At 39.5% G+C, this 27,482-nt stretch overlaps 1 protein-coding gene and 3 non-coding genes across 4 annotated transcripts; 2 read left to right on the top strand and 2 right to left on the bottom strand.

Annotated features, from left to right (window-relative positions):
• On the bottom strand, positions 1–17,749 carry Trim27 (tripartite motif containing 27). The gene is made up of 8 exons (XM_005341919.4): positions 16,936–17,749; positions 15,650–15,745; positions 13,166–13,396; positions 7,743–7,765; positions 5,775–5,890; positions 5,503–5,535; positions 4,038–4,064; positions 1–1,629 (listed from the first exon to the last, which is right to left on the bottom strand). The coding sequence occupies exons 1-8, from the start codon at positions 17,353–17,355 to the stop codon at positions 1,034–1,036; spliced, it is 1,542 nt and encodes a 513-aa protein (XP_005341976.1). The 5' UTR covers positions 17,356–17,749; the 3' UTR covers positions 1–1,033.
• LOC120889435 (U6 spliceosomal RNA) lies at positions 10,860–10,963 on the top strand. The gene has a single exon (XR_005733324.2). It is a non-coding gene; the product is annotated as a U6 spliceosomal RNA (small nuclear RNA).
• An 8,959-nt stretch (positions 17,750–26,708) lies between the features above and the next one.
• Positions 26,709–26,814, top strand: Trnal-caa (transfer RNA leucine (anticodon CAA)). Its single transcript has 2 exons — positions 26,709–26,746; positions 26,769–26,814. It is a non-coding gene; the product is annotated as a tRNA-Leu (tRNA).
• Positions 26,815–27,259: 445 nt separating this feature from the next.
• Positions 27,260–27,331, bottom strand: Trnaq-cug (transfer RNA glutamine (anticodon CUG)). The gene has a single exon. It is a non-coding gene; the product is annotated as a tRNA-Gln (tRNA).
• Positions 27,332–27,482: the final 151 nt, after the last annotated feature.

Here is a 27,482-nt window from a genome sequence, read left to right as displayed (position 1 = left end):
TCAACATCCATATTTACTTTATTTTTTAAACAGAGGAGCATATTCCCAAAGAGAAGTAAGACCAAGAACCACCATGGGGCTTGCTCAAAGTAACCTGCTTTAGCCTTCTGATTCCAGAATGTCTCAAGATCCAGTGGCCATTTGGGATGGAGTTGCCCCTTGATGATACACACATTATGAAGGTGAATTTCCCCATCCCCCAGAGGAGATAGAAGAAGGAGGTAAAAAGGCAACAAATTTCTGGAATACTAGAATTCTTCCAGAGATAGTGTTTAACTGACCACCAGTCCATAGATGTGCCTGGGAGAGGATCTAGAAATAGTAGATGGTGACCTAAAATGATGTGCACCCAGCACTAGGAGACACTTGTCATTAGTATGAAGGGAACAAATAAAGCCCCAGAAAAGATTTAGAGGCAGAAACACTGATTAGAATATCCTCTCATGGTAGAGGTGGGACCATTTTTCACCATTATTGTAAAATACTGTAACTAACCCGAACACATACAGACCCTTGTTAGTAAAAAACTGGCAGACTGAAAATCAAGGGTAGACGTACTTTTCCAAGAAAAAATTGGAGTAAAGGAAGCCATGCTAACAGGGCCTTGCAGTTCCATTCTAGGTTCTCAGAAAGGATCCCTAGTCAAGAAATGGCAGTAAATTCCCATGATTATTATGTGGGCTGAGCCAGAGGAAGCCAGGCTAAGCCAAGATGGTTTAAGTAACTTGAGTGGCTCTCCAAATCCAAAGATTAATTTGCTGTTTATCTGGTTTCTATGTAAAACCAAAAAATGTGAAACACTGAAGGAGGACACCTGGTTTTTATTTTTGGGAAATATTGATACTTCTTGTTACATCTCACAATTTGCAGGGGAAGGAAAAGGATAGTAGAGAACATGGACATCCTGTCTGCCTCTGCAAGGGCATGGAAAATGGTACCCAGCTGTGACAGACAGGAATCGGCAAGGCAACAAGATGCCTTGTGCCTGGGGTACAATTATAGCCAACAGCCCTTTTAGTCTGCGTTCACTACTTCAAGGGGATGTCTCCATGGAATGACCATGACTCCCAACATGGCCAGAAAACCCATCGATCCCACTCATGGGGCAGATGATCAGAGGAGCTGCGCTCTTCCCTCCCGAGTAACTCAGACTGAAGTAGGGCCGGACAGGCCCACAGAAGGTAGCATGAGAGAAAGTAAAGGTGTGACACCTCTCTGTCACATTGTAGAAGGAGACCTCACCAGCATCATAGTCCAAGAAAATTCCTACCCGCTGGAGAGGGGTCCGCAGGGGAAGGGCAGTCATTGGGGACGTAAGTGCCCAGTATTCTTTCCCATACCACAATGACACTGCCCAGAATCCATTCTGGGGGGCTGAGGTTACTCCACCTTTTCTGCATACAGAGTCTTCACAGACACCTATGGTCCACTTGGCTTTATCTCCCACCTCTACCTCCCAATAATGTCTCCCAGCGATGAAACATGGAGAGCCCAAGACACAGGGAAAAAGATTGAACCGCTCAGGGTTGTCAGGCAAATCCTGTTGGAGGTAACTATATCGCACTTGCCGCAGATTATCAGAAAGGATCAGGCTGGGGTAAGCTGTATCTGGATCCAGAGTCACGTCCACTGCAGAAACACAAAGGGGAGAGTCAGCCTGAAGTCCAGGAGAGCCCACTCAAGAACCCCTAGCCTTTCTTCTATCTCCCTGGGTATAGAATAAGAGCTCCGTACTAAGAGGATACATTTATCTTATGAAATACATCTTAAAATTCACATTTCAAAAAACTACTGTTGGATTAGGTGGTTGCCTTCTATAATGATGATATAGTGAAATACTAAAATTTTACCTCCATTCCCACTTTTTTTTTTTTTTTTTTTTTTTTGGTACTAGGAAAAGAACTCAGGGGTACTCAACTACTGAGCCACATTCCCAGGCCTACTTTGTATTTTATTTAGAGACAGAGTCTCACTGAGTTGCTTAGCACCTTGCTTTTATACTGAGGTTGGCTTTGAACTAGCAATCCTCCTGCCTCAGCCTCCTAAGTCACTGGGATTACAGGCATGTGCCACTGCACTCTGCCCCCTTCCCTTTCTTTTACATCCTAAGCCACAACATCCATTATTTACCAAATTTGACTTTTTTTTATATTTTCACAATCACTTAATTTGAAAGCTATAGGGGTCAAAAGTTCCAAAGAATTGAGATTACAACAGTTAAGGTCTCGCACGCACCCTATAATCAAATATTAACATATCTGCTGTGAAACATCAAATGTTCACATGATATAGGATAAAAGCTCTAAAGAGTCTCACATAAATTCAGGTTTTGGTACCTTAATTAATTGGCTGCAAAACAATATAGGGGGGGGTAACAAAACTTTGGCTTTCAAAGAATTTGGAACTGTTGGTAAGGAACTGAGGAATCTGGACCAATTTGCCTACCTTCCCATTCACTCTTATTCATTCCATTAGGGCTTAACCCTGTACATCTGAATCATTCATTCTATTTTCTTCTAAGGCCCTTATCTTCCTCAGTTTTTCTTATTTACTTATTTATTTATGGTACTGGGAATTGAACCAGGGTCTCGATCACTGAGCTACATTCCCAGCATTTTTAATTTTTTTAAGACAGGTTCTTAAGTTGCCCAGCCTGGCCTGGAATTTTTGATCCTCCTGCCTTAGCCTCATCTGAGAGGCTGGGATTACAAGCATGTGCTATTGTTCCTAGCTCCCCAGTTTTTCTTAACCAGCCCACACCAGTACTCTTCTTGCTTTTAAATTTAAAACTGTATAATTCATGTCATCTCTTCTGTTATTTAGCACTACTGCCTCTTGCACCATATGGTACCTTCTTGCTTCAAAAGCACTGATGTAGTCTCTCATTTGCTCTTCACATCTTGTTTATGAGAAGGATTCCCAAACATTACCTCTCAGAAATCAAAACACAGTCAGACTAAGTGACTCCCAACAAAGGTTCATGACAGGATACCAGTAGAGTGACCAGAACCCTTGGTTCTTCAATCTGTTCACAATATACAATATCCACCCGTCCTTCCCTTTTTGGTGCTAAGTATTTAACCCAAGGCCTCACCCAGCTACCTGCTCTACCACTGAGCTATATACCCAGTCTTGGGCCTACCTCTTTCTTATGTCATGAGTATACCTCATATCTTCAACCAGACAATGTAAACTACAAGAACAGGGCAGTTAGTGTCTTACACTCTTTTGTTTCCTTTAAAGTACACAATGTTAAACTGTATGGTATAAAAGCAAAGGATTCAGTTAATACTTATTTAAAGAACCAAATATGGCTCACAATCAGTGCAGCACCAAAGATCTTTTTATATGTAGAACCCTTCTCTTCATGAAGAAGATTCCATTCAGCTTCTCTGAATTATAGGATAAAGGTGATTGTCAAGGGGAAGGGAAGTTTCAATCTTTTCCCATAAGTAGTGATGGAGGGCTGGGGTTGTGGCTCAGCAGTAGAGCGCTCACCTAGCACATGCGAGGCCCCAGGTTCGATCCTTAGCACCACATAAAAATAAATAAATAAATAAAGATACTGTGTCCAACTAAAAAATAAATATTAAAAAAATAAAAAATAAAAAAAATAAGTAGTGATGGAATGACCAAGATTCCTAGACTGTCTCTAGCACTAGAGTTAACAGCTGAGCTCAATCACTCCTGCTTATTGCAAACAGCATGTTGCCCCTGAGGCTGGGAGGCAGAGCAGTGCATTATAGTAGATGCACAGAAGTGTTCTAGTTTGGGGAACTGCAGTTGACACTCTATGATCCTTCTTATCACCTGAAATTGAGCCCATCCCACCACCACCACCAATGGTTTTAGCTCTGAAGCACCTCAGGTTGCAAAGATAACTGTAATCACACAGAAATATAGTGGATTGTTGTTATATGCCATGTTTACATATGTAACCTAAAGAATCCAAATTACGTTAATTCTCCAACAAATCATTCACAATAGTAGTTAGGTTCACTGAATTTTTATTCCTTTCTCCTGTATGTATCACCTACCTGAATATAACTGAGCCTCTCGCAATTCTGAAAAAACAAACAGAGAAGTTGTTATGAAAGCCATTTGAGTATTTCCAAGGAATACCTAACTCAAAAGATCTTTGGTTAGTGCACTCCACTAAAAATCTCAGAAATCCTGTTGTCAGCCATGCAGATTTCCTCATACAATGTATGACTTCATCATCTAGCTAAAGACGTTAAGAGAAGGGGGATTGAGAATCTTTGGTAGAAGGAAAACAACATGCCTAAGACTGGTAGAATATGAAATCAAATTGAACCAAGCAAGAATTCCAACCTGAAGTAAGCTGGCTAGCTCTGTAGAGCAAAACACAGTTCAAATCCCAAGTCATACACAACTCCTTACTTTCATAAGCCGTCTGTGCTCTAGGGGCTGAGTGGCTCAAGTGACTACTACTGTGGGGCAAACAAGACCATTCCCTTATATGGCATTTTAAAGTCATTTTCACATATGTTCTTATTGAGCCTTTTAAGTAGAAAAAGAACCAGACATTAATAAGAACCACATCAAGAAAAGCTATGTCTAAACCATCCACTGTATTATGGAGTTTCTCCCTAGCTGTCTTGCTTGTGAAAGACATTCCTAAATCTATATTGCTAGAGGCCCCAAATAAATATATAGCTAAAATGCAATAAGGATTCAGCATACATGATATGAGATTATCAAAGATTATGGGGGTTAGTACTTTTTAATAAATAAGAATCTACCTACTTGTAAGAATTTCCGACTCTACCAGACTGCCTAAAAATTTTAATATTCAGCATTTGGCCAACTCCTAAGTGAAAATGGTTCATGGGCAGAAAATTTTAGATTTAGAATACTAGGGATTGAACTCAGGTGCTCTATTATTGAAGTACATCCCCAGTCTTTTTTATTTAAGACAGGGTCTCACATAGAGGCTAGCCTAGAACTTGAGATCCTCTAGCTTTAGTCTCCCAAGTCCCTGAGATTATAGACAAGTACTACCATGCTCAGCAACATTGTAAACATTAAGTGACATAGGTGGGCCCACAACCTTAGCAGTCTGATTCCTGAATGCTGGCTCAAAAATCACTTCCTTGGTGTTATCTCAGTCAGTGCTGCTCATTCCTCCTGGCCTAGTGGGTCTCTGTGTCTACAGCTAAAAGAAATCAGTCAATTACAATTATAAATACTGGCTCATATGAAATGGATAGTGTATGTTCACTCTTTTTCCTAATTAAAAATTTTTTTAAAATAATCAATTTAATTCTGGATTACATTTTAAGTTGCCTATTTTTCTCTTCCATATAGACTGAGAACTGATTAGATATAGTTAACCGACTTCAAATGAGAACAAGAGGCTATTAAATGAAAAATTTAAGACTAAAAGGAAGATGTAAAATATTAGAGATCAACCATCTTATTTTCCCACATTATAAGTTCAGATGCTCTTCCTCTTGTCCAGTATGTAATAGGTGAATTTACCTTGGATTTTCTCCATATCTGACTGCATTTTTTCTGAGGAGAGAAAAGGAGAAGATATTCAGTTTGCATCCCACTATTTGGTTTTCTCTTTTTTTTGTGTGGTGATAGGGATGAACCCAGGGTCTTGTTCATGTGAGGCAAGCTCTCTACCAACTGAGCTATATACCCAGGCCCCACTATTTGGTTTTCTGAGAAAAATATAACCTTTTAGGCAATACATAGATTATAATAGTATAAATTAATTCCTCTCATGACCCTTCTCCTCACATTACCTGTGAATTGCTTCAGACTCTCCGTTAAGAATAGACATTTTTGGGCAAAAATGTGGATTTTCTCTTGCAGATCTGGAGGTGTGATCCAAGGTTCAGGGATCCTGATTCTTTCAGCCCTAAATTTAAAAAACACAAGTGAATCCCTCCCCAATTATATAGCCTATCATGGGCCAGAACAGATCCTGAATCAAACTTTTCAACATAGGCAGACAGTCTTTAGAAACAGCTACTGTAGCTTTTTATGTCTTCTCTTACAACTATAATCCTCTAAACCAAAACAAGGGAGATAATCTTACCCATTTTCATTTTCTGAGAAGAACCTAGCTCACAATTAGCAAGTCTTCAAAAAGGTTTACTGAACTAAATGCATTACAAAACTGATTATCAAAGGTGTAGATTCCATGATGAAGTCCTTGATATTTACAGTGGGCAACTATCCATAATCTGCAGGTTCCCAAATACAGGAGGAATAACATCTTTAGACAGACAGACATTATATGGAGGACAACACCCAATTTTCTCACATCTAAAAGGAAGTCTATGGCAAAGACTGTTAGTTGCCCACCCAGTGCCTCTTCTCCTTTTTTCTAAATTTAACGGCTCATGGGTCTCCCTCATAGATGGATATGACTTTATAACTGAGGTGGCCAATGAGAGATAAGTATCTCATATTTTGAAAATAAATTTGCTTAAAAAAAAATGTGATTTTCTTTCTCTTGGCTGGCATTCTAGCAGCTACTTGGTCAATATGAAGACCATACTTCAGAGATGATATAACAGCAAATGGGAAGAAATCAGAATTTATGAGGATCACTGGAGCCACTCTACCAGCCCTCAGGCTACCTACCTGCATATTTCTTATACGGCAACATATTTTTAAAATTATGTTGGAACCTTAAGCCAATGGAATTTTGGATATCCTATTTCATACAGCTAATCCCAGTCCTTAATATCACATACTATTAGGTCTGTGCGATCTAGGCCCTTATGATGGGTCAGAACTGGTTATTATCAAAAAGTACCAGATAGAGGCAATATTTTCTTGGAACATCTATCTGGGTCTGGTATAAGTTCCAACTTATCACCATCCTGAGGGCCCTCAACAACCTTATTCCTATCAACATGTTTCTATAACCATAGTCCTCCTAGCCAACCTACCCCTTATATGGAACCCTTCTCAATCTCCTCAATAGTAGCTTTCCATATAATTTCCACTGGAAGATTTTTCACCAAAAATTTAGGATTTTTAAATCAACTTCAAAGTTTTGTAAATGTTAGCTTCCTGAGGCCTATTAGATTCGCTCCTACCATCAATCCTACAAATAAAACTCTGCCCTGGTTTCTTGCCCTCTTCAAGTTCTCCCTTCCTTTTTGGTCATGTCCCCAGGAAGCTCTTCCTCATATTCCTCTTGGTGCTGGGGATTTGTGCATGCCAACCAGGTATTATACCACTGAGCTACATCCCCAGGCCTCCTCATCTTCCATTTGGTAGTATTATAGAGAAATAATGAGAAAAGTCAGAATTCAAGTGGTTCATCAGTAATTTTATACCTCTAGGCTCATTATACTTTCTTTAGGCCCAATTTCCCCCATTATAGCAAGAGAGAAAGAGAATGATAAATAAATTCTAAAATTCATATTAAGTAACAGCCATAATGTGTCCTTGTAATGTCCAACTCCTGTAAGTTCCCAACCTCTCCATGGAAGTGTCCTCACACCCACAAACACCAACACTCTCAAATGTGAATCTCTATCTTACCCCACCTCCACAATTTGCCAATAATTCCAAAGTTTTACAGAGAACAGTTGTGGTTAATCTAGTTCTTAGCACACCGGTGACTCTTCAAAGATAGGTAGCAATTCAGGAAGATGTCCATCTGGGGCCCTGGGCTCCTTTCAGGATTTACAAATGTGAGTGAGACAGTCTTCTTGTGCTTGGTTTAGCACTAGGAGGAGAGAAAACTATACCTGCTTAATGTATCCCCGATGTCCTATAAGAGAAAGGAAAAGGATACTATGAGAAGCTATTTATAATTTGAGTTTTCTTTCACGAATGTTCATTAAAAACCCAACTATGGGCTAGTCTTCCTGGGAAAAGCCAGAGAAAAGAATCATTGGAACATAACTCAGTTTAAAGGATCTAAAAATCAGGCAGAAGAAACTGAGATTTATTAACTCTGTCATTCTACTCTTGGATGTCAATAACTTACACCCATCTGCCTTGCTTTCTTTTTATTGTGAATTAGTTTCAAATACACAGAATAGTTGGCAGTGCAAAGTACTCTTCTACAGTCTTTTACCAGGTTTGCCAACCTTTAACTATTCACATAATTATTTAACCTTTCTCTTCTCACATATATTTATGACATATACATCTTCAGAACCACTTGAGGTAACTGTTTACATTCTATCCCTTTATTCTTTCATGTGTAGTTCCTAAGAACAACTACTTTTTAAAATAACTATAGCACTGTTATAAAATTCAGGAAATTGAACGTTGATACATTTATTCTATCCACAGCCGTAGGCTAATTTAATCAATTATTGCAATAATGTTCTTTATAGCTCCAACACCCCTACCCACATTCCACGTAATCCAGGATCATTCATTGCACTTAATTACAACTGATGTGTATTTAACTGGAAAAGATTCTCACAATTGACTTACCTTTCACATTACCATTATTTGATGTAAACTAGTTATTTTATAGAATGTCCCTCCATTTCAGTTTAAGACATTTCCCTCATGATTAATTCCAGTTATACCATCTTTAACTAGGGTATGTTATATCCTTCGAGAGTAGATATTTGCTTGTCTCTCACTGGCAATACTGATTTTTTTTTTTTCTCCCAGTACTAGCAATTGAACCCAGGGACACTTTTTATTTTGAGACAGTGTCTCACTAAGTTGCTGAGGCTGGCCTTGAAATTGTGATTCTCCTGTTTCAGCCTCCTAAGTCACTGGGACTACAGGCAAGCACCAGCATGCCCAGTGGCAAAACTGATTTTGATCATTGTACAGTTACTGTTTTTTCCTCTTGCAATTAATAAGTATCTATAAAATACTTTTCATTCTCATCAAACTTTTCCCCTTAGAGTTAGCATTCACTGACAAGTCTTATTAATTTTTACTATGATGGTTGCCAAAAGGTCATTTTTTAACTTCAAAATTCCTTCTATGTTTAATTGACATTCTATTAGAAAAAAAATTGCCCTTCCTATTTATTATTAGTGTGGACTCACAGATTATTTTATTCAATGTGCTATAATATATTACTGTTCTTATTTATTTTGGTGCTCAAAAAGTCTCTGAGACTTGGCAAGAAAGTCCTTTTTACTCCCTTCTCTGTCCCCTCCCATCTCATCTCTCCATCTCTATTAGTGTCTAGTTATCCTTTCAGATTCCTCTGCAAAAATAGCATTCACATGTACTTTCCAATCCCTCTTCCTTTCTTACACAAAAAGCAACATAATCTATGTTTTACATTTTTATTTTTTCCACTTACCAACATGTCCTGGCTTTTTAGTTCATAAGTATCATTCTTATGCTTTTTTACAGTTGCATAGCATTTTGCTGTGTATATATTCATAATTGACTAAAAAATCCTCTAAATTTAGAAGACAGACTATATCCAATATTTTGCATTTACACACATTGCTGCAGCAAGTATTCTTGCTGTGTATTTTCAAATATATTTTCATACTTAGGTATATCTTCAAGGTAAATTTCTAGCACAGATTTTTACATAGAGTTTAACTGCCTGTGTGTGTGTGTGTGTGTGTGTGTGTGTGTGTGTGTGTGTGTGTTGTTAAATATTGCCAAATTTTCCTCTGAAATGGTTTCATGATTTTGCATTTCCACCAATAATATATCTCTCCCACATATTTGCCAATGGCATATTATGCTAAAACTATATTGTTGCCAGGTGTGGTGGCGCACGTCTTGTAATTCCAGCAGCTTGGGAGGCTGAGGTAGGAAGACTGCAAGTTCAAGGCCAAGGCCAAGGCCAGTCTCAGCAACTTACCAAGGCTCTAAGCAATTTAGGAAGACCCTGTCTCCAAAAAAAAATCTATATATATCTCTATGCTAACTGGTAAGGGGTATCTTAGCATTTTAATGTGCATTTTCTTTTCTTTCTTTTTTTTTTTTGTGTGTGTGTGCTGGGGATTGAACCCAGGGCCTTGTGCTTGCAAGACAAGTACTCTACCAACTGAGCTACAGCCCCAGCCCCAATGTGCATTTTCTTATTACAAATGCAGTTGAGTATTTTTTCCTATATGTTCATGGGCCAACTTCTGTCCATTTTCCTAGAAAATTTTGATTCCCACCCCCACCTCAATTTTAGTAAGTTCTTTATATATTGGAGCTTTGGTACTATTCGTTGCAGACATTTTCTTTGAATCTGACACTGACTTCTGACTGGTTACAATGCCTGTGACTTTTTTTCTCTTATGCTAATACCAACTACTTTAATTTTACAGACCTTTGTATTATACTTTAATATCTAATAGGGCTAGTACCCGCTGGTCTGCTCAGTGTATCCCAGAATCTTTCTAAATTCAGAGAAAAAGCTTCTTGGTCTTTTTATTGAAATTACATTAAACATAAAAAACTTTAGAACTGACAACTTGATGCTGAGATGTCTTATGAAGAATATCTTTTTATTTCTTCACTTCTATTTTGTGTTTTTGAGAGGTGTTCCCTTCCACATAGGTTTTTATATAGATTTTCTCAGTGTATTTCCAAGTACTTTATCTATTTTCTTTCTCTTCTTGCTATGGGAAATGGTGTCCTCTTCCAATACATAATATATTTTCTAGTGGTTGTTATATACGCATATGGAGGCTGCTGATTTCTGTATGTTAACTTCTTTTCCTATTCTTATAACTTCAGCTTGTTTTCCACAGAATTCCATCATAAACACACTTGATTGTCATCATCAATCATTAGGTCCATGATGATCCCTCTTTCTTTTTCCACTTTCCTTATCACCCAGCTTTGGTTTCATTATCTGTATATTCAAAAATATTCTCATAAAAACCTTCTGCTTTAAAAAAAAAGTTTTAAAATTTTGAGTATGGTGTCTGCTTCAACAGCAGATGTAGAAAAACTGAAATAACATAGCAAAGATTAGCATGGTCCCTGCACAAGGATGACACAATTTATGAATTACTTTATAAACATTTAATGTTCCCAGAACCATTATTCACAATATTCACTAGTCTACAATGTGGATACATCCCAAATGTTCATTAAATGATGAGTAAACAAAATATAGTATATATCCATGCAATGGAATATCATTCAGCTATAGAAAGAAATAAAATATTGAATATGTACTACAATATAGATATAAACTTGAATAAATTATGCCAAGTGAAAGAAGCTAAAGGCTATTATGTGATTTTACTTATATAAAATATCCAGAATAGATAAATGCATGGAGCAAGGGGTAGGAGGCAGAAGGGAAAAGGAATGACTGCTTAATTATATGTGGTTTCTTTTTGGAGTGATGAAAATGTTCTGGATCTAGATAGTTATTGACAATTGCACAACATTGTAAATTTACTGAATGCTATTTTGTGCCACAGAGTTACACAAAGAGTGAAATTTATATTCTGTATATTTTACAAACATTTCTTAAAAGAAAAAAACAAACAAAAAACTCCAATTATCTTAGGCCTAACTTCTTTCTCAGTGTTTGCACCAGATCTGACACAAAAGCACAAAAGAAAATCACAACAGGGCAGAATGGTTCTACTATAAATGACTGGTTTAAATCATATCATTTAAATCATTCTATTATAAATTATCCTATGTCTCATGGACCAACTGGCTTTCCCATATTTTGAAATAATAATTTCTTCCCACGCAAGAGAGGACCTTCTGAAACTAACTTCTGAACATATGCTTTAATTCCCATTCCCCCTGCTTTCTCAGGGACAGCACGCTATCCTGAAACCCATCATAGCTTCGGTATCTTCCCTCACATCTGGATCCTTATAACAGACTTCCTCCCCACACAGACTTTGAAAATAAGTTTAACTGGTTTCTTTAAGCATCTCCTCCAGATAAAGCCCCACAAATCTACTTCATCTCTAAGTTTTTCTTTCATTGTCATTTTTTAAATAGTCACCTACTCTCTCATAGTCTCCATTCACCATTTAACTCTGGCCCAAAATTGTTCTACTGTGGCATTTCTACATAAGGTCATCAATGGCAGTCATATTTTAAACCAAATGGATATCAGCTCTGATATTATCGGACATCAAATGCATCGGACCCTGTTGTCCATTCCCTCCTTCCCAAAACAGTCTTTCTTCCTGATTACATTCTGCCTCTCTGGTCAACTGTCCTCTTTGCAAGCTCTGCCTGACAATTAAATAGCAATGTATGTTAAGAATTAAGCTTTTCTTTTTTTCTTATTATTTTAAAGTGAGAGTCAATAAATTTTTTCTTAAAGGCCCATAGTAAATATTTTAGGCTTTGTAAGTCTTTCAGTCTCTGTGAGCCATTCAGTCTGTCACCACTACTCAACACTGCTGTTATAATGAAAAAGCAATGATAGAGGATACATACCTGAATAATCATGGCTGTGTGCCAATTAAAAATGTATGGTCACTGAATCTTGATTTCATATAATTTTACCTATTGCAAAGTATATTCTTTTTCCAATTATCTTAAGTATTTGCTGATACTTGGTCTATCTCATCATCCCTTTTTATGGCCTTTGTCAACAACTGTAATAATTATTCACTTAACTAGCTTCCACACTGGAATATAACTCAGGGAAGCTTACTCACCACTTAATCCCAGTGGTGCTTAGAGCAGTGCCTGATCCACAGCAGACAATTAGTATGCACTGAATGAGCGAACACATGGGCAATAGCTCATTGCCTGCAGTCTTACACCTGGCTAGATCTACTGCAGCTCTCTCACTACATTAACACAGTAAAATCACAGGACTACCCAACTCCTGCTCAAGTGCTTACTATTTTGTAGCTATGGTAATATACATGTATACGTTAAAATTATAGGATAATGGAATGAGGCGCTCTCCAAATGGCATGTGATCCAAGCCTCTCTTATTGAAGTCACTAAGACCCAAAGATATGAAGAACTTTGCCCATGATCAGAACATTTATCAGGGCAGGCCAGGGCACCAGGTCTTCCCTTTGCCTTTTCTGAAACAATGTAACTGATAATCCAAGTTGTGTCAACCACAGCTTCTGGTGTATGTTTCTTTTCCAACATACTCAGTACAGAGTTTGGCACCTGTGCAACTCCTGCACAGTTAACCAGGAAACAGGAGGTCCTGGATACTACTTGGCAAAGGAAAAAAGAGGCTATTTTTATTGGAGGTGTCGTAGCAGGATTCTTCATGTCTTACCTGCAGGAGCTCCCTGGTGGGCTGCTGCTGCTTCTCTTCTAGCTGGGCAATCAGGCTGCTGAGGTGGGAGATGTTGCAAGAGAACTGGGTGATGGCACCATTGATACTGTTATAGATGGCCAAGTCTAGTTCCTCAAGGCGGGCCAGAAGGCGATACTCATGCTCCTTCAAGGAGTGATACAGTTGCTCAAACTCCCAAACAATCTTTTCCCTTTCCATCTGGGTTAGGCTCTGTGCAGATGATAGACAAGGGCAGTGAAGAGAAAAGGCTCATTTCTAGAGCTCTTTTCACAATTCTCCCCTGGTGACTCACCCCAAGTCAGTTTATCCAAAGATACTAAAACTTATTCATTATTTCACTGTGTTCACTTACTCGTTATTTATGGTCTTTACCATAATGGCAAGGAACTGAGTTATCCTAGTGATTATTAAAACACAGTTCCTGCTCTCATGTGCTACACAGAGTCATAGATGGGTAAAAACAGAGTAACAGGCTGCCGTGGAAGGAGGTAACACAGTCTTCACAGAATCAGTGTTCACAAAGGAATTCACCAAATGAGTAAGAGGAAAGTTTTCTAGGCAGAAGAAGTAGCACAGGCAAAGAAGTAGGGAGACAAGGCCAATGGTTCTGTCTGTCTGGAATACATAAGTTCTGAGGAATGAAAGCAGAAAAGTTAAGAGGAGATGAGAACATACCAGGCTAAGGAGTAAGGAATTTGTTGCAACTGAAAGCCATAAAAGATTGTCACACAGAGAAATGACACAATCAGACATGTGTCCTGTGTGGTACAGTTTGAAACAAACACAATTTCCTTGGACCCTTCATAATCCATGTCTTCTATATTTGGTTTTCAGGGGTGTTCACAAACTGCCCTGTCTCACAGGGCTTGGGGAAGTATACTGAGGTTTTCCCTGGTTCCCTCCTATGGCTAACTTGTTTGTCACAGCTTATCTATCCTTCCTTCTCTACTCCCATGTCCCACTGTCAGGACACTATTATCATTTTGTTCTAAGTCAGGGGTTAGCAAATGGCTTTAAAGGAATCAAGTAATGTTTTATTAGAATCCAGCCACAGCCAATCACTTATGTATCTGATATGGCTGCTTTTGAGATAAAATGGCAGAGGTGATAATTGTGACATAATCCAAGTAACTAAAAATATTTACTATTTGGTTCTTTATGTAAAGTCTACAAATACCTGTTCTAAATTCACCTGTTCCCCAAGAACATTCCTCCAATAACCATTCCTCTAATCACTCTTCTTAAGCATATACTCACTATGCAACTTAGTAATATGTACATACCTGGGTTTATAAATCCTTTTCATAAGCTTATAACTCTTTTCAGCTGAATAAATCTTTCAAAGACATAAACCATACAATAAATCTTAAAAACAGTAAATCAAAGCTGAAAGAAACCTTAAAGATCATATAATTCAGTATTTCTCAAAGGAGGTGTCATTAGAAGGAATAATTCTGCCTAGCATGGGACTGTTTCTTGCGTTGTTAAGACATTTACCATCCCTGCCTTACCCTTTCCAATTACTCTAATCCTCAGTCACAAAGAAATACCCACACACACCATTGTAGGGAAAGGGCAGTACTAGCTTTGCTGGAAAATCACAAGTCTAGTACAACTGACCCATTTCATTGATGAGGAAACTAAGGCCAAAAGAGGTGGTTGCACTCTATCCATCTAAAAAAATTGGCTAGTGTCAGAGACACTAAATATGTTCAGGCACCCTGATTCTCAGAGAAAGGTTGTCTCTCACTTTTGACAATCTTCCCAAAGAAGACATTATAATCATTTCAGTCTACTCGGTTTCACTGAGATATTTCATCCAAGGGGAGCTGAAGTCTCAGTGGATTGTGGGAAGTGCACGTGGTGGGATCTAAGGACACCAAAGGAATGAGTTCCCTAGCCAGAAGTTCTTTACCATATCCAGATCAGGACTAAAAAAATTTCACATAAGATTAGCTTAGACACTACTAGTCTAGAAGTTTGTTTTTTAGATGTAGATACCTTCAAAGAGTACAGACTTATTTCATTTATTGTTCAAAAGTAAATTTAAATGGCTGAGGTTGTAGCTCAGTGGTAGAGCACTTGCCTAACGTGTGAGGCACTGGGTTCGAGTCTCAGCACCACATATAAATAAATAATATAAAGGTTTTTAAAAAATCCCAAGATACAAAACAAGAAGAAAAAAAAAAAGATCTATAGACAACGAAAAAAATGTTTAAAAAAAGAAATTTAAACAGTTGGACAGTGGATATACAAGTGTATGTTATAAAAGTCTCTATATTTTTTTGATTTTTTAAAACAAAACTCCCAAATTCTTCTATCAGAATTAGCACATTAGCCACTTTTCAAGACCTTCAGAGACTGGAGCAAGAAAGCAGAGTGAAAAATTCAGAACTAGGCATTGTCAAGAAAGAGTAACATCTCTTGGCAGAAGTAATATCTAAGAATTCCAACAACCCTTACCAAGAGTTCAGCTCGTGCCTGCTCCCCCTGTGCCCGGCGTCTCTTCTTTAAGTCTTTTACTCTTTTTAGATGGTCCAGTTGGTTTTGGATTTGTTCCTAAAGAAAGCAAAAGAGTTGGCAGACCTTAGTATAAGCCTGGCTACTTTTCTTATCACAAATGGAACCCACAGTCTTGATGCCAAGTCCCTGCTTAAAGCCTGTCCTCAGACTATACTGCCATGCACCAGAGAAAAGCCTAAAGCTCAGGTGGCCACCAAAACTATCTTTTGGCAATTTGTGTTTCTTAAACACTGAGTTACCCACCAGTCCCTGGAAGGATGCTGCATGGCTTTGTGGAAAGGTAACTAGACTGGGAAGGAGCTTAAAGTTCAATTATAGCTTTTCCACACAGGCACAGAGAAAATGACTTCTCTTATTTTCTTAATGGGTGACATAGGTAAACAACACCTTCCCAACATACAAGGAATTACCATGAGTGAGTGAAATGATATAACTGGAAGTTCCACAAATGTTACAAGATTATACATGGATGCACTCACATTTAAACAGGGACATAATTGTGTATATATCCCTGCAGTCCTCAAAGTACAAAAAACACAAAACATCATGTATTCATTAAATGTCACCTAGAACTATTTCACGTTATACTTTATTTCCATGTTAGTTTAGCTGTCCAATGTGTGTTCAACAGTTCACAAAGGGTTTAAGTCACATTTCACTTAATCTTCACAATAAATGTTATCTCCTGAGTCCGAGTGGCTAAATGATTTACTCAAGCAGTAAAAAACTCTGTTCTTTTCCATGAGCTTCTAGAACAGAAGGGTTAAAGTGAAGTGCTGGAGAAATACGCGTACACCACGGAATGGGCACTGCTTCATGTACACAGTCAACGTCCAAATGTGTTTTGTCTGATATTATCGTGGAGCCGGTGGGAATACGAGTGTCTCATAAGCTTGTCGATGTGTACGTGTTTTTACGCACATCTTTTATACTGTCAAGAGAAGGCCTTCACAGGCCATCTTTATGCACAATGTGTGGGTGAGACAAGCTTACAAGGAAGGGAGTGTGGGGGTGGGGAGACTTATGTTTTCCTCGCCAGCTACAGGTTTTCTTCCCAAATCTGAGTGCAGAGGCTCTATAGCGGACAGAGAGGAAATGACGGCTGTGAACCACACGTCCGGCTCAGCCATTTTCTGGGCGGAAAAAAGGGAAGCCCCTTTGACTCTCCCCTCCCTTTGTCCGATTCGCGCTCCTACCCCTCCCCACTCTTCGCGCCGGACCCTCACCTTGAAGCCCTCCACCGCCTCCTCGAGCGGTAGCACGCTGTGGCCGCGATGCTCCCGGGAGCGGTCGCACACTACGCAAATGGGCATCTGGTCCTCCTCGCAGTACAGCTTCAGGGGCTCGCGATGCTTTTCACACACGCCCATCTCGCCGCCGGGCCCTGACGGTCGCTCGGTGCGCAGCTGCTTCACCAACTGGGTCACGTTGGCTAGATGCCGGTTGGGCCGCATGTGCCGCTGCGGGAAGGTCTCTCGGCACTGCGGACAAGACACGTTAGTCTCCGCTGCGCCCCAGCAGCGGGCTAGGCACGCGCAACAGATGTTGTGGCCACAATCGAGCATCATGGGCTCGACGAAGTATTGCAGACACACCGGGCAAGTGGTCTCTTGCTGTAGGCACTCGGCCACGCTCCCGGAGGCCATAGCGGGGGCCCGCGGGGGCGCACGGGCATGGGCCCGGGCGCCGAGCTCTGCGCGGAGCCCCACTCTCCTGTGCTCTCTCTGGTTCTTTGCTCCTAGGCGGCGAGGAGAGGCTAGCTAAACGGACCGAGGGCGGCGCCTCTAGAGCCCAGATTCCAGACGTGCCCGCGCGCTGGAGTCTCGGGATGGCCAGGCCTTCCCTTGAGCGGTTGTGCTCCGCAGAGTGAGCGTAGGAATACTACCGTCCCACAAAGCTTTATAAGCTGGGAGGCGCGGGGGGGGGGGGGCAGGAAGCGGGAGCCGGTGTCCAGGTTCTCAGGGCCAGGTGCGCTGGGCGCGTAAGACAACGTGGCCGCGTCCGAACGGATCCAGGCGGCCGCGTCTGCCCCACCCCGGCGCGAGCGGAAGAGGCGGCCCAGCAGGCGGGGCTTAGCCCGCGCCTCCAGCTCCCCGCCAGATTCCGTGGCCTCGGGGCTTGGCTGTTTCCTTCTGCAGACGACCGAGAGGCCCAGCCACCTGCCCTTGAGTGGAACGCGCCAGAACTGGAACCTCCAAGATCGGTCACACGAGCAGGTGGTGTCTGCTGTGCGCAGCGGTGACAGAATATCCCCTGCCAGCCTGGTCCGGGCCTACATCCAAGCTTCTGCGGCCGCACTGCTTGGACCACTAGTCTTTTGTTGGGTTTCCTTTTGGTGCCCAGGCCTCAGCCCCTGTAAAAGAAAGATGGCTTTGTGTAGGTAATGGGAAGCTCAGACTTCGGGCTTCCCATGAGGCCCAGAGGATAGGAATAGCAGATAAGCCCCACCTGTGTAAGTGAGACACTTTAGTAACACACCCAACTACAAGCACTCAGGATTCTTAGAAAAAGAAATGTTTAATTGTCACACAGTAATATTTCTATAGGTCAGAAACAGACCAGTGCATTTCTTCTACTTTTCAGTCAGATTGGTTTTCCGATCTAAGTCTCGGTTTCTTCTCCTCTGGAATGGGAATGATAACTATATCCTCACAAGGAAGTAGACTTTGTTTTATTTTGAACTAAGAGGATGTTGATCCATTACTTTCATTGAAATTATAATAAAATATCCAGTGCATTGAGTTGTTGTATTGAATAGAACCTAAAAAAATGCTCATTTCTTTCTGTAGAGAAACATTGAATGTCCTGTGATTATAGTTGCGAAAATCCATTCTCTTACCCAGTAGATGTCCTACTCTTACATTGCCCCCCCTCATCCCTTAGTTGGTATTTCCTACTTTCCTTGGGGATTTTCTTAGTATTGTTCTTTTATCTGAGCAAGAGGAACTTCTCCTTCCCAAACATCACTTAAGGGGATTCCACTCTGGTTCTTTTACCTATGGGGCAAGAAATCCAGGCATTGAATGGACTAGCCAACCCCAAGCCTACCTTTCCCTCTGAATCTTACTCTTGAGTACCCAGTGTTGAAACCTCAAGTGTAAATCACCTTAGAGCATTTCAGTAAAATGCCAGGCCACATCAAAGTTTTATCCTGGTTTGAAATTGGGTCACAATTGAAATTTGGAGAAATTAAATGTATTTCTACTCTGATTTACTCTGAAAAGAAGTAATAAAATGTCAAAACAGTGTATAAATACAAAAGATATGATGGTAGATAAGGCTGCCTATCATATCCTTATTTTAGGAACACAAGCCTGGAGATTGACTTTGTTTTTTAGGATTGATTGTGTAGTCCTGCTTCCCCACATGTTGAAGTTTGAGCATTAAAGAAGCACACTGAGGCAAGCAAATGAAGGGGTAACATAGACTTCTGTCCAGAAGGAAGAAGGGGCCCCTTAGCTGGTATCCTGGTATCCTAATAAGTGAGGTGTTCTGCCCTTTTTATATGTCCTAGGTTTCCTTTGTTTTCCTGCCTTTCCCCACTTATCTTTCTCCTTCCCGCATAGGTGACTAGGCTCAGGAATGCTAGGTAGGAGGGCCAGGGAAGGGCAGGATGGAGTAGCCAAGTACACATGAACAACATTATAGCTCCTTGTAGAGGGGAAATTCCTGGGACAGGTTACCTTGGCAACTGGTTGGAGCTGGGGCAGGTTCTTGATTAGGGTAGAGGAAGGGCTCTGAAGGAATTAACATTTTAATCCCTCAGGGGACAGTCTCCAATGTCCTTTCAAAATTGGCCTCCTTGATCCAACCTGACTCGATTTACCTATCTACACTGACTGCCTGTCTAATTCTGGCTTCATTATCTTAGCCCCTCATAACTTCTGGAGGCAGATGATCTAGAAGTAAAGAATTGAAGAACAAAATAGATTAGTGGGATGGTGTGGGAATAAAGGAAAGGGAAGATTTATATTCTGTAATCAGTATTAGTCCCCTTTCTTAAATGATTACTATCTTCCTTTCACCCTATAGATTTAATTCAGTTATGATTTGCTCTATTGCTCAACTTGCGTGTTCATTTTAATTTTTGTTACTATACCCTGACCTATGTCATTGAAACAATGTATCAGTTTGCAAATGTTTTTGAAAGGAATTTGTAGCCAGATGAATGCAACCCTTTCAGGTACTTGTCTCTTTGTAGTCTTTTTCTCCAATCCATTTGTGTATCACCTCCAAGGAGATAATCATCCTTAAAAACTATAGTGCTTTTTTCATTCTTTCACTTCTTATTCAGAAATCTTCAAAATTTCCCTTTTGTCTACAGAACATTGACTAAACTCTTTGATCTACAGGCCCTATAAATAATATATATGGGTTAATAAAATGTTTTAAAGTAATTTTCTATTTGCTAACTTTCCTCAATCTACATTGCCTAAGGGAACTAGTGATTTCTGTTATATTGGCTAAATCCAGGGAATGTTTGACAATCTCCATTTTGACACCTCACAGGCATTTGACACTGTTGACACCCTCTTTTGGATCTGTCTTCCAAGCAGCAAACTGAATAGGACTCCATGAGACAGAAAATATTTCTACTTCCTCTTATCTCCTCTTATCTACCCTTAGCCAAGAGATACTTTTCAGAGTTAGTCTGGAAAAAATAGGAAAAACACAAGGTACTGTTAGAGTCTGTAAACAAGTCAGGATGGTGCCTGGTATTTTGCCAGGGGGAGTGGTTTGTGAGGTGGCACCAGTGAGCCATTAAGTGTGGAGATTCCTTATTGGTTGACTGCTGTATCTAGTTTATGTTAATTAAGATAAGCTGTGTGGAATGTAGATATACCCCTCCTGTCCTACAATAAACAGCTCCCACTCCTGCTGTATCAATGTACACAAGTTGTTCGTCACCCCCTGGTTATTTTGCTGCAGCTGGACTGTGGCAAGGTACAACACATAATGTAAAAAATAGTCAACAGATTGATGGAACACAATAAGAAATTGAGACATAGACCACAATGTCAATAAGAGTTTAGTATAAGAGAAAGAAAAAAATTGCACATTGGTGCTGTACATTCAGTAAGTGATCTTGGAATTATTAACAAGCTATTTGATAGGCAAAAAAAAAAAAAAAAAAAAAATCACATCTCACTTGTTACACCAAAATATATTTTAGATCAATTCAAAAAACTTAAAAAAAAAAGTTTCAATTTAAAAAATTAACCCAGTGGGCTGGGGCTGGGGCTCAGTGGTAGAGCACTTGCCTAGCATGTGCAAGGCCTGGGTTCGATCCTCAGCACAACATAAAAATAAATAAATAAAATAAAGGTATTGTGTCCTACTACAACTAAAAATAAAATAAAATATCTTAAAAAAAAATCAACCCAGCTGGCTGGGGTCATGGCTCAGTGGTAGAGCCCTGGCCAAGCATGCATGAGGCACTCACTGGGTTCCATCCAGGCACCACATAAAAATAAACAAAATAAAGGTATTGTGTCCATCTACCATATATATGTAATACATATATATGTAATACATATATATGTAATATATATAATAATGGTATATATGTGTGTGTGTGTGTGTGTGTGTGTATATATATAGTATTTTATTTAGAGATGGGGTCTCATTGAGTTGCATAATACCTTGCTTTTGCTGAGGCTGGCTTTTGAACTCGCAATCCTCTTGCCTCAGCCTGAGCCGCTGGGATTACAGATGTGCGCCACTGAGCCTGCTTTCTGATTGATTTTTTTTTTAATATTTATTTTTTAGTTTTCGGCAGACACAATCTCTTTGTTTGTATGTGGTGCTGAGGATGGAACTCTGGGTGGCATGCATGCCAGGCGAGCGCACTACTGCTTGAGCCACATCCCCAGCCCTTGATTTTTTTTTTTTTTAAAGAGAGAGTGAGAGAGGGGAGAGAGAGAGAGAGAGAGAGAAAGAGAGAGACAGAATTTTTAATGTTTTTTTTTATTGTTTAGTTCTCGGCGGACACAACATCTCTGTTGGCATGTGGTGCTGAGGATCGAACCCGGGCCGCACGCATGCCAGGCGAGCGCGCCACCGCTTGAGCCACGTTCCCAGCTCCCCTTGATTTTTTTTTTAATTTTTTTTTTTAGTTGTAGATGGACACCATACCTTTATTTAATTTATTTATTTATTTTTATATGGTGCTAAGGCAAGTGCTCTCCCACATGCTAGGCAAGTGCTCTACCCCTGACTACCATCCCAGCCCAACCTGATTGACTTAAAAAAATTTCTTTCTAAATGTTACTCCAATCCAGAAGCCACAAATTGATTAATTTGATTACATAAATGTGGAGACCAATCTCACATGCTACTGAGTTAACTCCCCTGCTGGGCGATGTGGCATCTGGCACCCATGCTGCTAGACTGCCCTGCTCTTCTAGGGTTCCAGTGACTATCTTCCTGCTCTGCGTGTCTTCCTACAGCCCCATGGGTAGGGCTATGCTCACCTGTTTCTTTGTAATATAACCCCTTTCCCTGTTTAGGACAGAATCTTCCATGGAAGTGCCCTGTGTGTGTCCCCTTCCCTTACTGTGTCCTTGGGTGTGGCCTACCTAGAATGTCAGTCAACCTGCTGACAGTGGACATCATGAAGCTGGACTCAGCCCCCTGAAACCTGACCCCTTACCTCATTTGAATAGCTTCTCCTCAATAAAAGGGGTTAGCGCACATGCCTTTGTGTGTGTGTACGCGTGTGCGCAAGCTTTCTCTCTTTCTCTTCCTGCAGACCCTTAAGGTCCGAGGAGCCGTCACAGCAACCCCAAAGAAAAAGGTATTTGTGTGTCTTGTGTGGTTATTTTGTGCAGTCCAGTCAACCCAGTTTTCCTGGAGTGACACCTGAGCCTTTTAATGGCGAGAACAGAAACTCGACACATAAAATTAAAAATCAAATAATTTCTACATGAAAAAATACCTCAAAATATTTTAATGCTAAAGGAGAACTGGGAAGATATTTTCAACAAATAAGACCAGATGAATTTCCTTAAAAGATCTTTTTTTTTTTCTTTTTTTTTTTTTTTTTTCCTGTGAGAGCACCAGCTATCCTGAGGAAAACTTCAGGGGGAATCAGCTACTAGATGGTTAGATTAGTATTTACCCCTATACCTAGGTCAGACTACGAATTTGTGGATTTGCATGTCAGGACCCCTACGGACCTCCACCAGAGTTTCTCCTGGCTTTGGCCTGTCCAGGCATAATTGATCATCTTTCAGGTCCCAGATGAATGGATAAAGAAACTATGATAAATATACACACAATGGAATATTACTCAGTCTTAAAGAAGAATGAAATTATGGCATTTACAGGTAAATGATGGACCTGGAGTATATATCTTGTTAAGTGAAATAAGCCAATCTCAAAAAACCAAAGGCCAAATATTTTCTCTGATATGTGGATGCTAATCAATAATGAGGTTCAGGGGGCAAGGAAAGAATGGAGGAATATTGGATTGAGCAGAGGGGAGTGAGGGAAGGGGAGAGGGTATGGGACTGGGAAGGATGGTAGAATGAGACAGATACTATTACCCTATGTACATGTATGATTGCACAAATGATGTGACTCTGCATCATGCATAACCAGAAAAATGAAAAGTTGTGCTCCACTTGTGTACAATGAGTGGAAATGCATTCTGCTGTCATGTATAACTAATTGAAACAACAATAACAAAAAAAGACAAAATACTTTGACAAGTAAAAACAAAAAGAGAAGGAAAATGAGTAAAGTATATGAACAGATGGATCAAGGGAAAAGAATAAATGGCCAATAAATCTTTTTTAAAATATTTATTTTTTAGTTGTATTTGGACACAATACCTTTATTTTACTTATTTATTTTTATGTGGTGCTGAGGATTGAACCCAAGGCCTCGCACATTCGAGGCCAGCACGTGTCACTGAGCCACAACCCCAACCCCACCAATAAACCTTTGCATAGTGGTAATACTCCTTTTAATTTATAATGTTATCAAAGATGGGAGACCTTGACAATACTCAGTATCGTTAAGAAAGTGAAAATAAAGGGGGTAGGATGAGATGGGGGTTCACTGGATTGGACAGGGTGGCATGGGGGACAGGATGGGGGGGTGGGAATGGGAAAGACAATAGAATAAATTGGACATAACTTTCCTATGTTCATGTATGAATACACAACCAGTGTAATTTTACATCATGTACAACCATAAGAATGGGAAGTTATACTCCAGGTATATATGATATGTCAAAATACATTCTACCGTCATGTATAACTAAAAAGAATAAATTAAAAGGTAAAAAAAAAAAGAATGTGAAAATATTGATTCCAACACACAGTGGGAATATAAGCGGAAAGAACATCATTGAAAGCAATTTTACAGTAGCTAAGTTTTAAAAAATGCACATACTTTTTGAACCTTCTACTCCACTTTTCTTCCATTGCACAGGTGATTGTTTATACAAGTATTGTCCTTACAGCATTGTTTGGATTTGTAAAATACTGGAACCTTCATAAAAATAGTTCATTAGGGAACAAGTTAGTGGAAAATACTATGCAGGCTTACAATGGAGAGCTATGCTTTAACAAAAATGAACAAGTTAGATAAATATATGCCAATATGAATGGAGATCTGAAATTCATGTCTTCATTAATTCAACAAATGTTTGTTGAGTGTGCCAGTCATTGTGTTGACTATACCAGGCACTCTTCTAGTCTCCAGGACACTGGGGAACAAAACAAAGTTCTTGAGTTTCTGCAGTTACTTTTTAGAGCGAAAGACAGAAAATAAACAAACTAAGAATCAAATATGAAATAGTGTAAAAGATACCATGAAGAGAAATGAGGCAGGATATGGAGGATGGAAAGTGATGGGGTCTTATTAGGTGATCAGGGGAGATTTCTCTGGTAAGGTAGCCAAATGGCTACTGCAGTTTTGAGTCTCAAATCTGAATATTAATGGCGTTTATTTCAGAAAAATTAAAACATGTTCACACAATAATCAGCACAAAGCACTATTCATAACATTCAAGCTTGGAAACAACTGAATATCCTTGAATGGCAAGTTGTTATATCAACTATGGTATATTCGTACCATGGAACACTAAAAGTGAATGAACTTTTGAAACAATTTAAATGGATCTCAAGCAAATTGTGCCAAGTAAAAAAATAAATTTCAAAAGGTTACATATAATCTGTATTATTCCACTCATAACATTCTTTCTTTCTTTTGACATGTCAAAATTATAGAGCTAGGGAACAGACTAGTAGTTGCTAGGGTTTACAGAGGGGAAGGAAAGAAGTATCTGAGGCTTTAAGATGGTAGCACCAAAGAACCTTGCAATGGAACAGTTCTGTCTTGGTTGTGGTGTTGGTTGTGTGCTATTTACATATACAATAAAATTACATGGAACTAAACACACAAACACATGAGTGCATATGAAAATGGTGAGAAATAAATATCAGTAGATTATATCTATATCAATTTCCTGGTTGTGGCCTACACCTATAGTTCTAGTTACTCAGGAAGCTGAGGGAAGATCTCTTGAGTTCAGAAGGTCAATACCAACCTGGGCAACATTGTGAGACCATTTCAAGAAAAAACAAAACAACTAACCTTAACCTTAACCCCAACCCTAACCCTAACCCTAACCCCAGCCCTAGGATCTTCATTTTTGATGTTTTGTGATGACATGCCTCAAAGGGTTGCCTTTCTACATATTATTCAGGACATTTGGTGGACTTTAAATCTGTAGATTTGAGGTCTTTAGTTCTGAAAAATAATCTTATATCTATTGTCTTTATCTCCTTTCCTTCATTTTCTCCTCTTTTCTGGAGGCCCCAGTAGAATGAGGGTATATCTTTTATTCTACACCATTATTTTCTTATTGATCCTCTTCCATTTCTCATTCTTCACCCTACTTTCTAAGAGATTTCTCCAACTTTATTTTGAAATTTACAAAAATAATTCTGCCATTATAATATTAATTTTAAGAGTTTCCCTTGCCTTCTCTTGTTTCATTAGTGCAATATCTTCTTTCTTCTCCTTGAGGATTTAATTGTAATTTTTTAAAAAGACATCCAAATTCTTGCATTTGTATTAGTTTCCTCTTAGATCCTCCCGACCTGTTTGTATTCATCCTTGTCTTTATTGTAGAAATATTTCCAAAAAGATCTGGTTGTCCTTGATTGTCATTCATATTTAACATTATGAATGAAAAATCTGATGCTGAGTGTTCTGTAGATCTGGGCCAAAATTTTGGACTGGAGATTCTTTAGATATCACATTGATACCTGGCCATTTCTTCGGAGGACCTTTATAAATGTCTGTGTCTGTTGTTATCTCTAATACTAGTTTCCAGTAGCATGCACCTCAGCAGAATGAACTTGTTTGTCTAGTTCTGCAAGTTTAGTGAAGGGATCTGGGGATGTTGGCTCTCTGTTGATATTTCCTTCTGCCATTATGGTTTTTCACATCAGCTCTTCTCCCTCTTTCAACTCCCGATCAGACCAACTCCTGTTACATTTACAGCCAGTCTTCCTGCTCAAGGCCCCAGACCCCTACTCATCCTGCCATTGTTGTCTACATCGGTTTTCTCACATGGTCCATATCTCTGGACCACTTCCCTGCACAACTCGCTTGATTTGCCATGCAGCATCTCGGAACCGAGCCCGTGCTTTGTGTTCTTTCACATCACGGATGAAGGGGACTTTCTTGCCTAGTCTGGAGTCAGTGCCATGTTGTTGGGATCTTCACGCTTCTGTACACTGGGCATGGGAGGAAGTGAGGGGAGAGAAACTTTAAATTTTAGTCCGGATTAGGAGGAAAACCTCCCGAGTTGCTCAAAATTTCTGATTTTACTAAGAAAGAGGATTCAGTTTACTTATAACGACTAGTATTTCTATTTCTTAGGTTAAACTATTTTTTTTTTTAATATGTACTAGTTTACACTGTGTGGACATTCATTACAATTGAAGAATATAATGATTTCAGGAAAGTCTACGGGTGTGTCAGGATGGCCGAGTGGTCTAAGGCGCCAGACTCAAGCTTTGCTTCCTCCTGTTGAGGATTCTGGTCTCCGAATGGAGGCGTGGGTTCGAATCCCACTTCTGACACAGCTTCTTTTATTTATTTGAGGTCCATAATTTCAGCCATTTCTTCACTCTTATTCTATTTTTTTTTCCTGTTTAATATTAACTAAAATGACGGACCTTTACTGAGATCTGTCCTCTTCCTTTTCCTGTTTGTTTATTAATCACAAAGCTCGTTGTGTCCTGTTCTCTGGCCAGTTCATTAAAGTCACATTTACTAAATTCGCTCTAACCTGGGATCATCAAGGGGGAGTAGGAGGTACGAAATTAGTGTGATGGGAACAGAAGAGCTCATTACATATATTCGGTGATTAAAGACTGATTCAGAATCCACTGATTACTGGGACTGCATATCACATATCCTTTTCTCATCGTCAGAGCTCATCAAAATCTAAAGACTTGGAATTCAAAAGGCGAAATTACACTGTTTGAGACCAGAGAAAGAGAAGTAAAATTCAAACAATATGAAAGGTTCCACCGAGATTTGAACTCGGATCGCTGGATTCAGAGTCCAGAGTGCTAACCATTACACCATGGAACCCTTCCTGACAACCTTCCGACACACTGTCCATCTGAGGTCTCTTTGTACTCTTGAAAAAAATGAACTATATCAAAGAAATTGAAAATGAAATATCACTTTAAATAAAAGCTCTATATTTGCGTCCTAATTAATGTAAAAGAATTTTTACAAG

The sequence above is a fragment of the Ictidomys tridecemlineatus genome, chromosome 8, assembly GCF_052094955.1.
Source record: "Ictidomys tridecemlineatus isolate mIctTri1 chromosome 8, mIctTri1.hap1, whole genome shotgun sequence".
Lineage (NCBI taxonomy): Eukaryota > Metazoa > Chordata > Mammalia > Rodentia > Sciuridae > Ictidomys > Ictidomys tridecemlineatus.
Note: the sequence above shows the minus strand (reverse complement) of the source record. Positions and strands in the feature narration are given on the sequence as shown.

Bases quoted from the DNA above. Each gene is read 5' to 3' on its own strand.
- Trim27 (XM_005341919.4), bottom strand. From the start codon at position 17,355: ATGGCCTCCGGGAGCGTGGCCGAGTGCCTACAGCAAGAGACCACTTGC. The intron at 13,397-15,649 runs GTAAGGGTTGTT...TCATCTGCACAG, and splicing joins AGGCACGAGCTGAACTCTTG to AGCCTAACCCAGATGGAAAG. The intron at 5,536-5,774 runs GTAATGTGAGGA...TTCTCTCCTCAG, and splicing joins GAGTCTGAAGCAATTCACAG to AAAAAATGCAGTCAGATATG.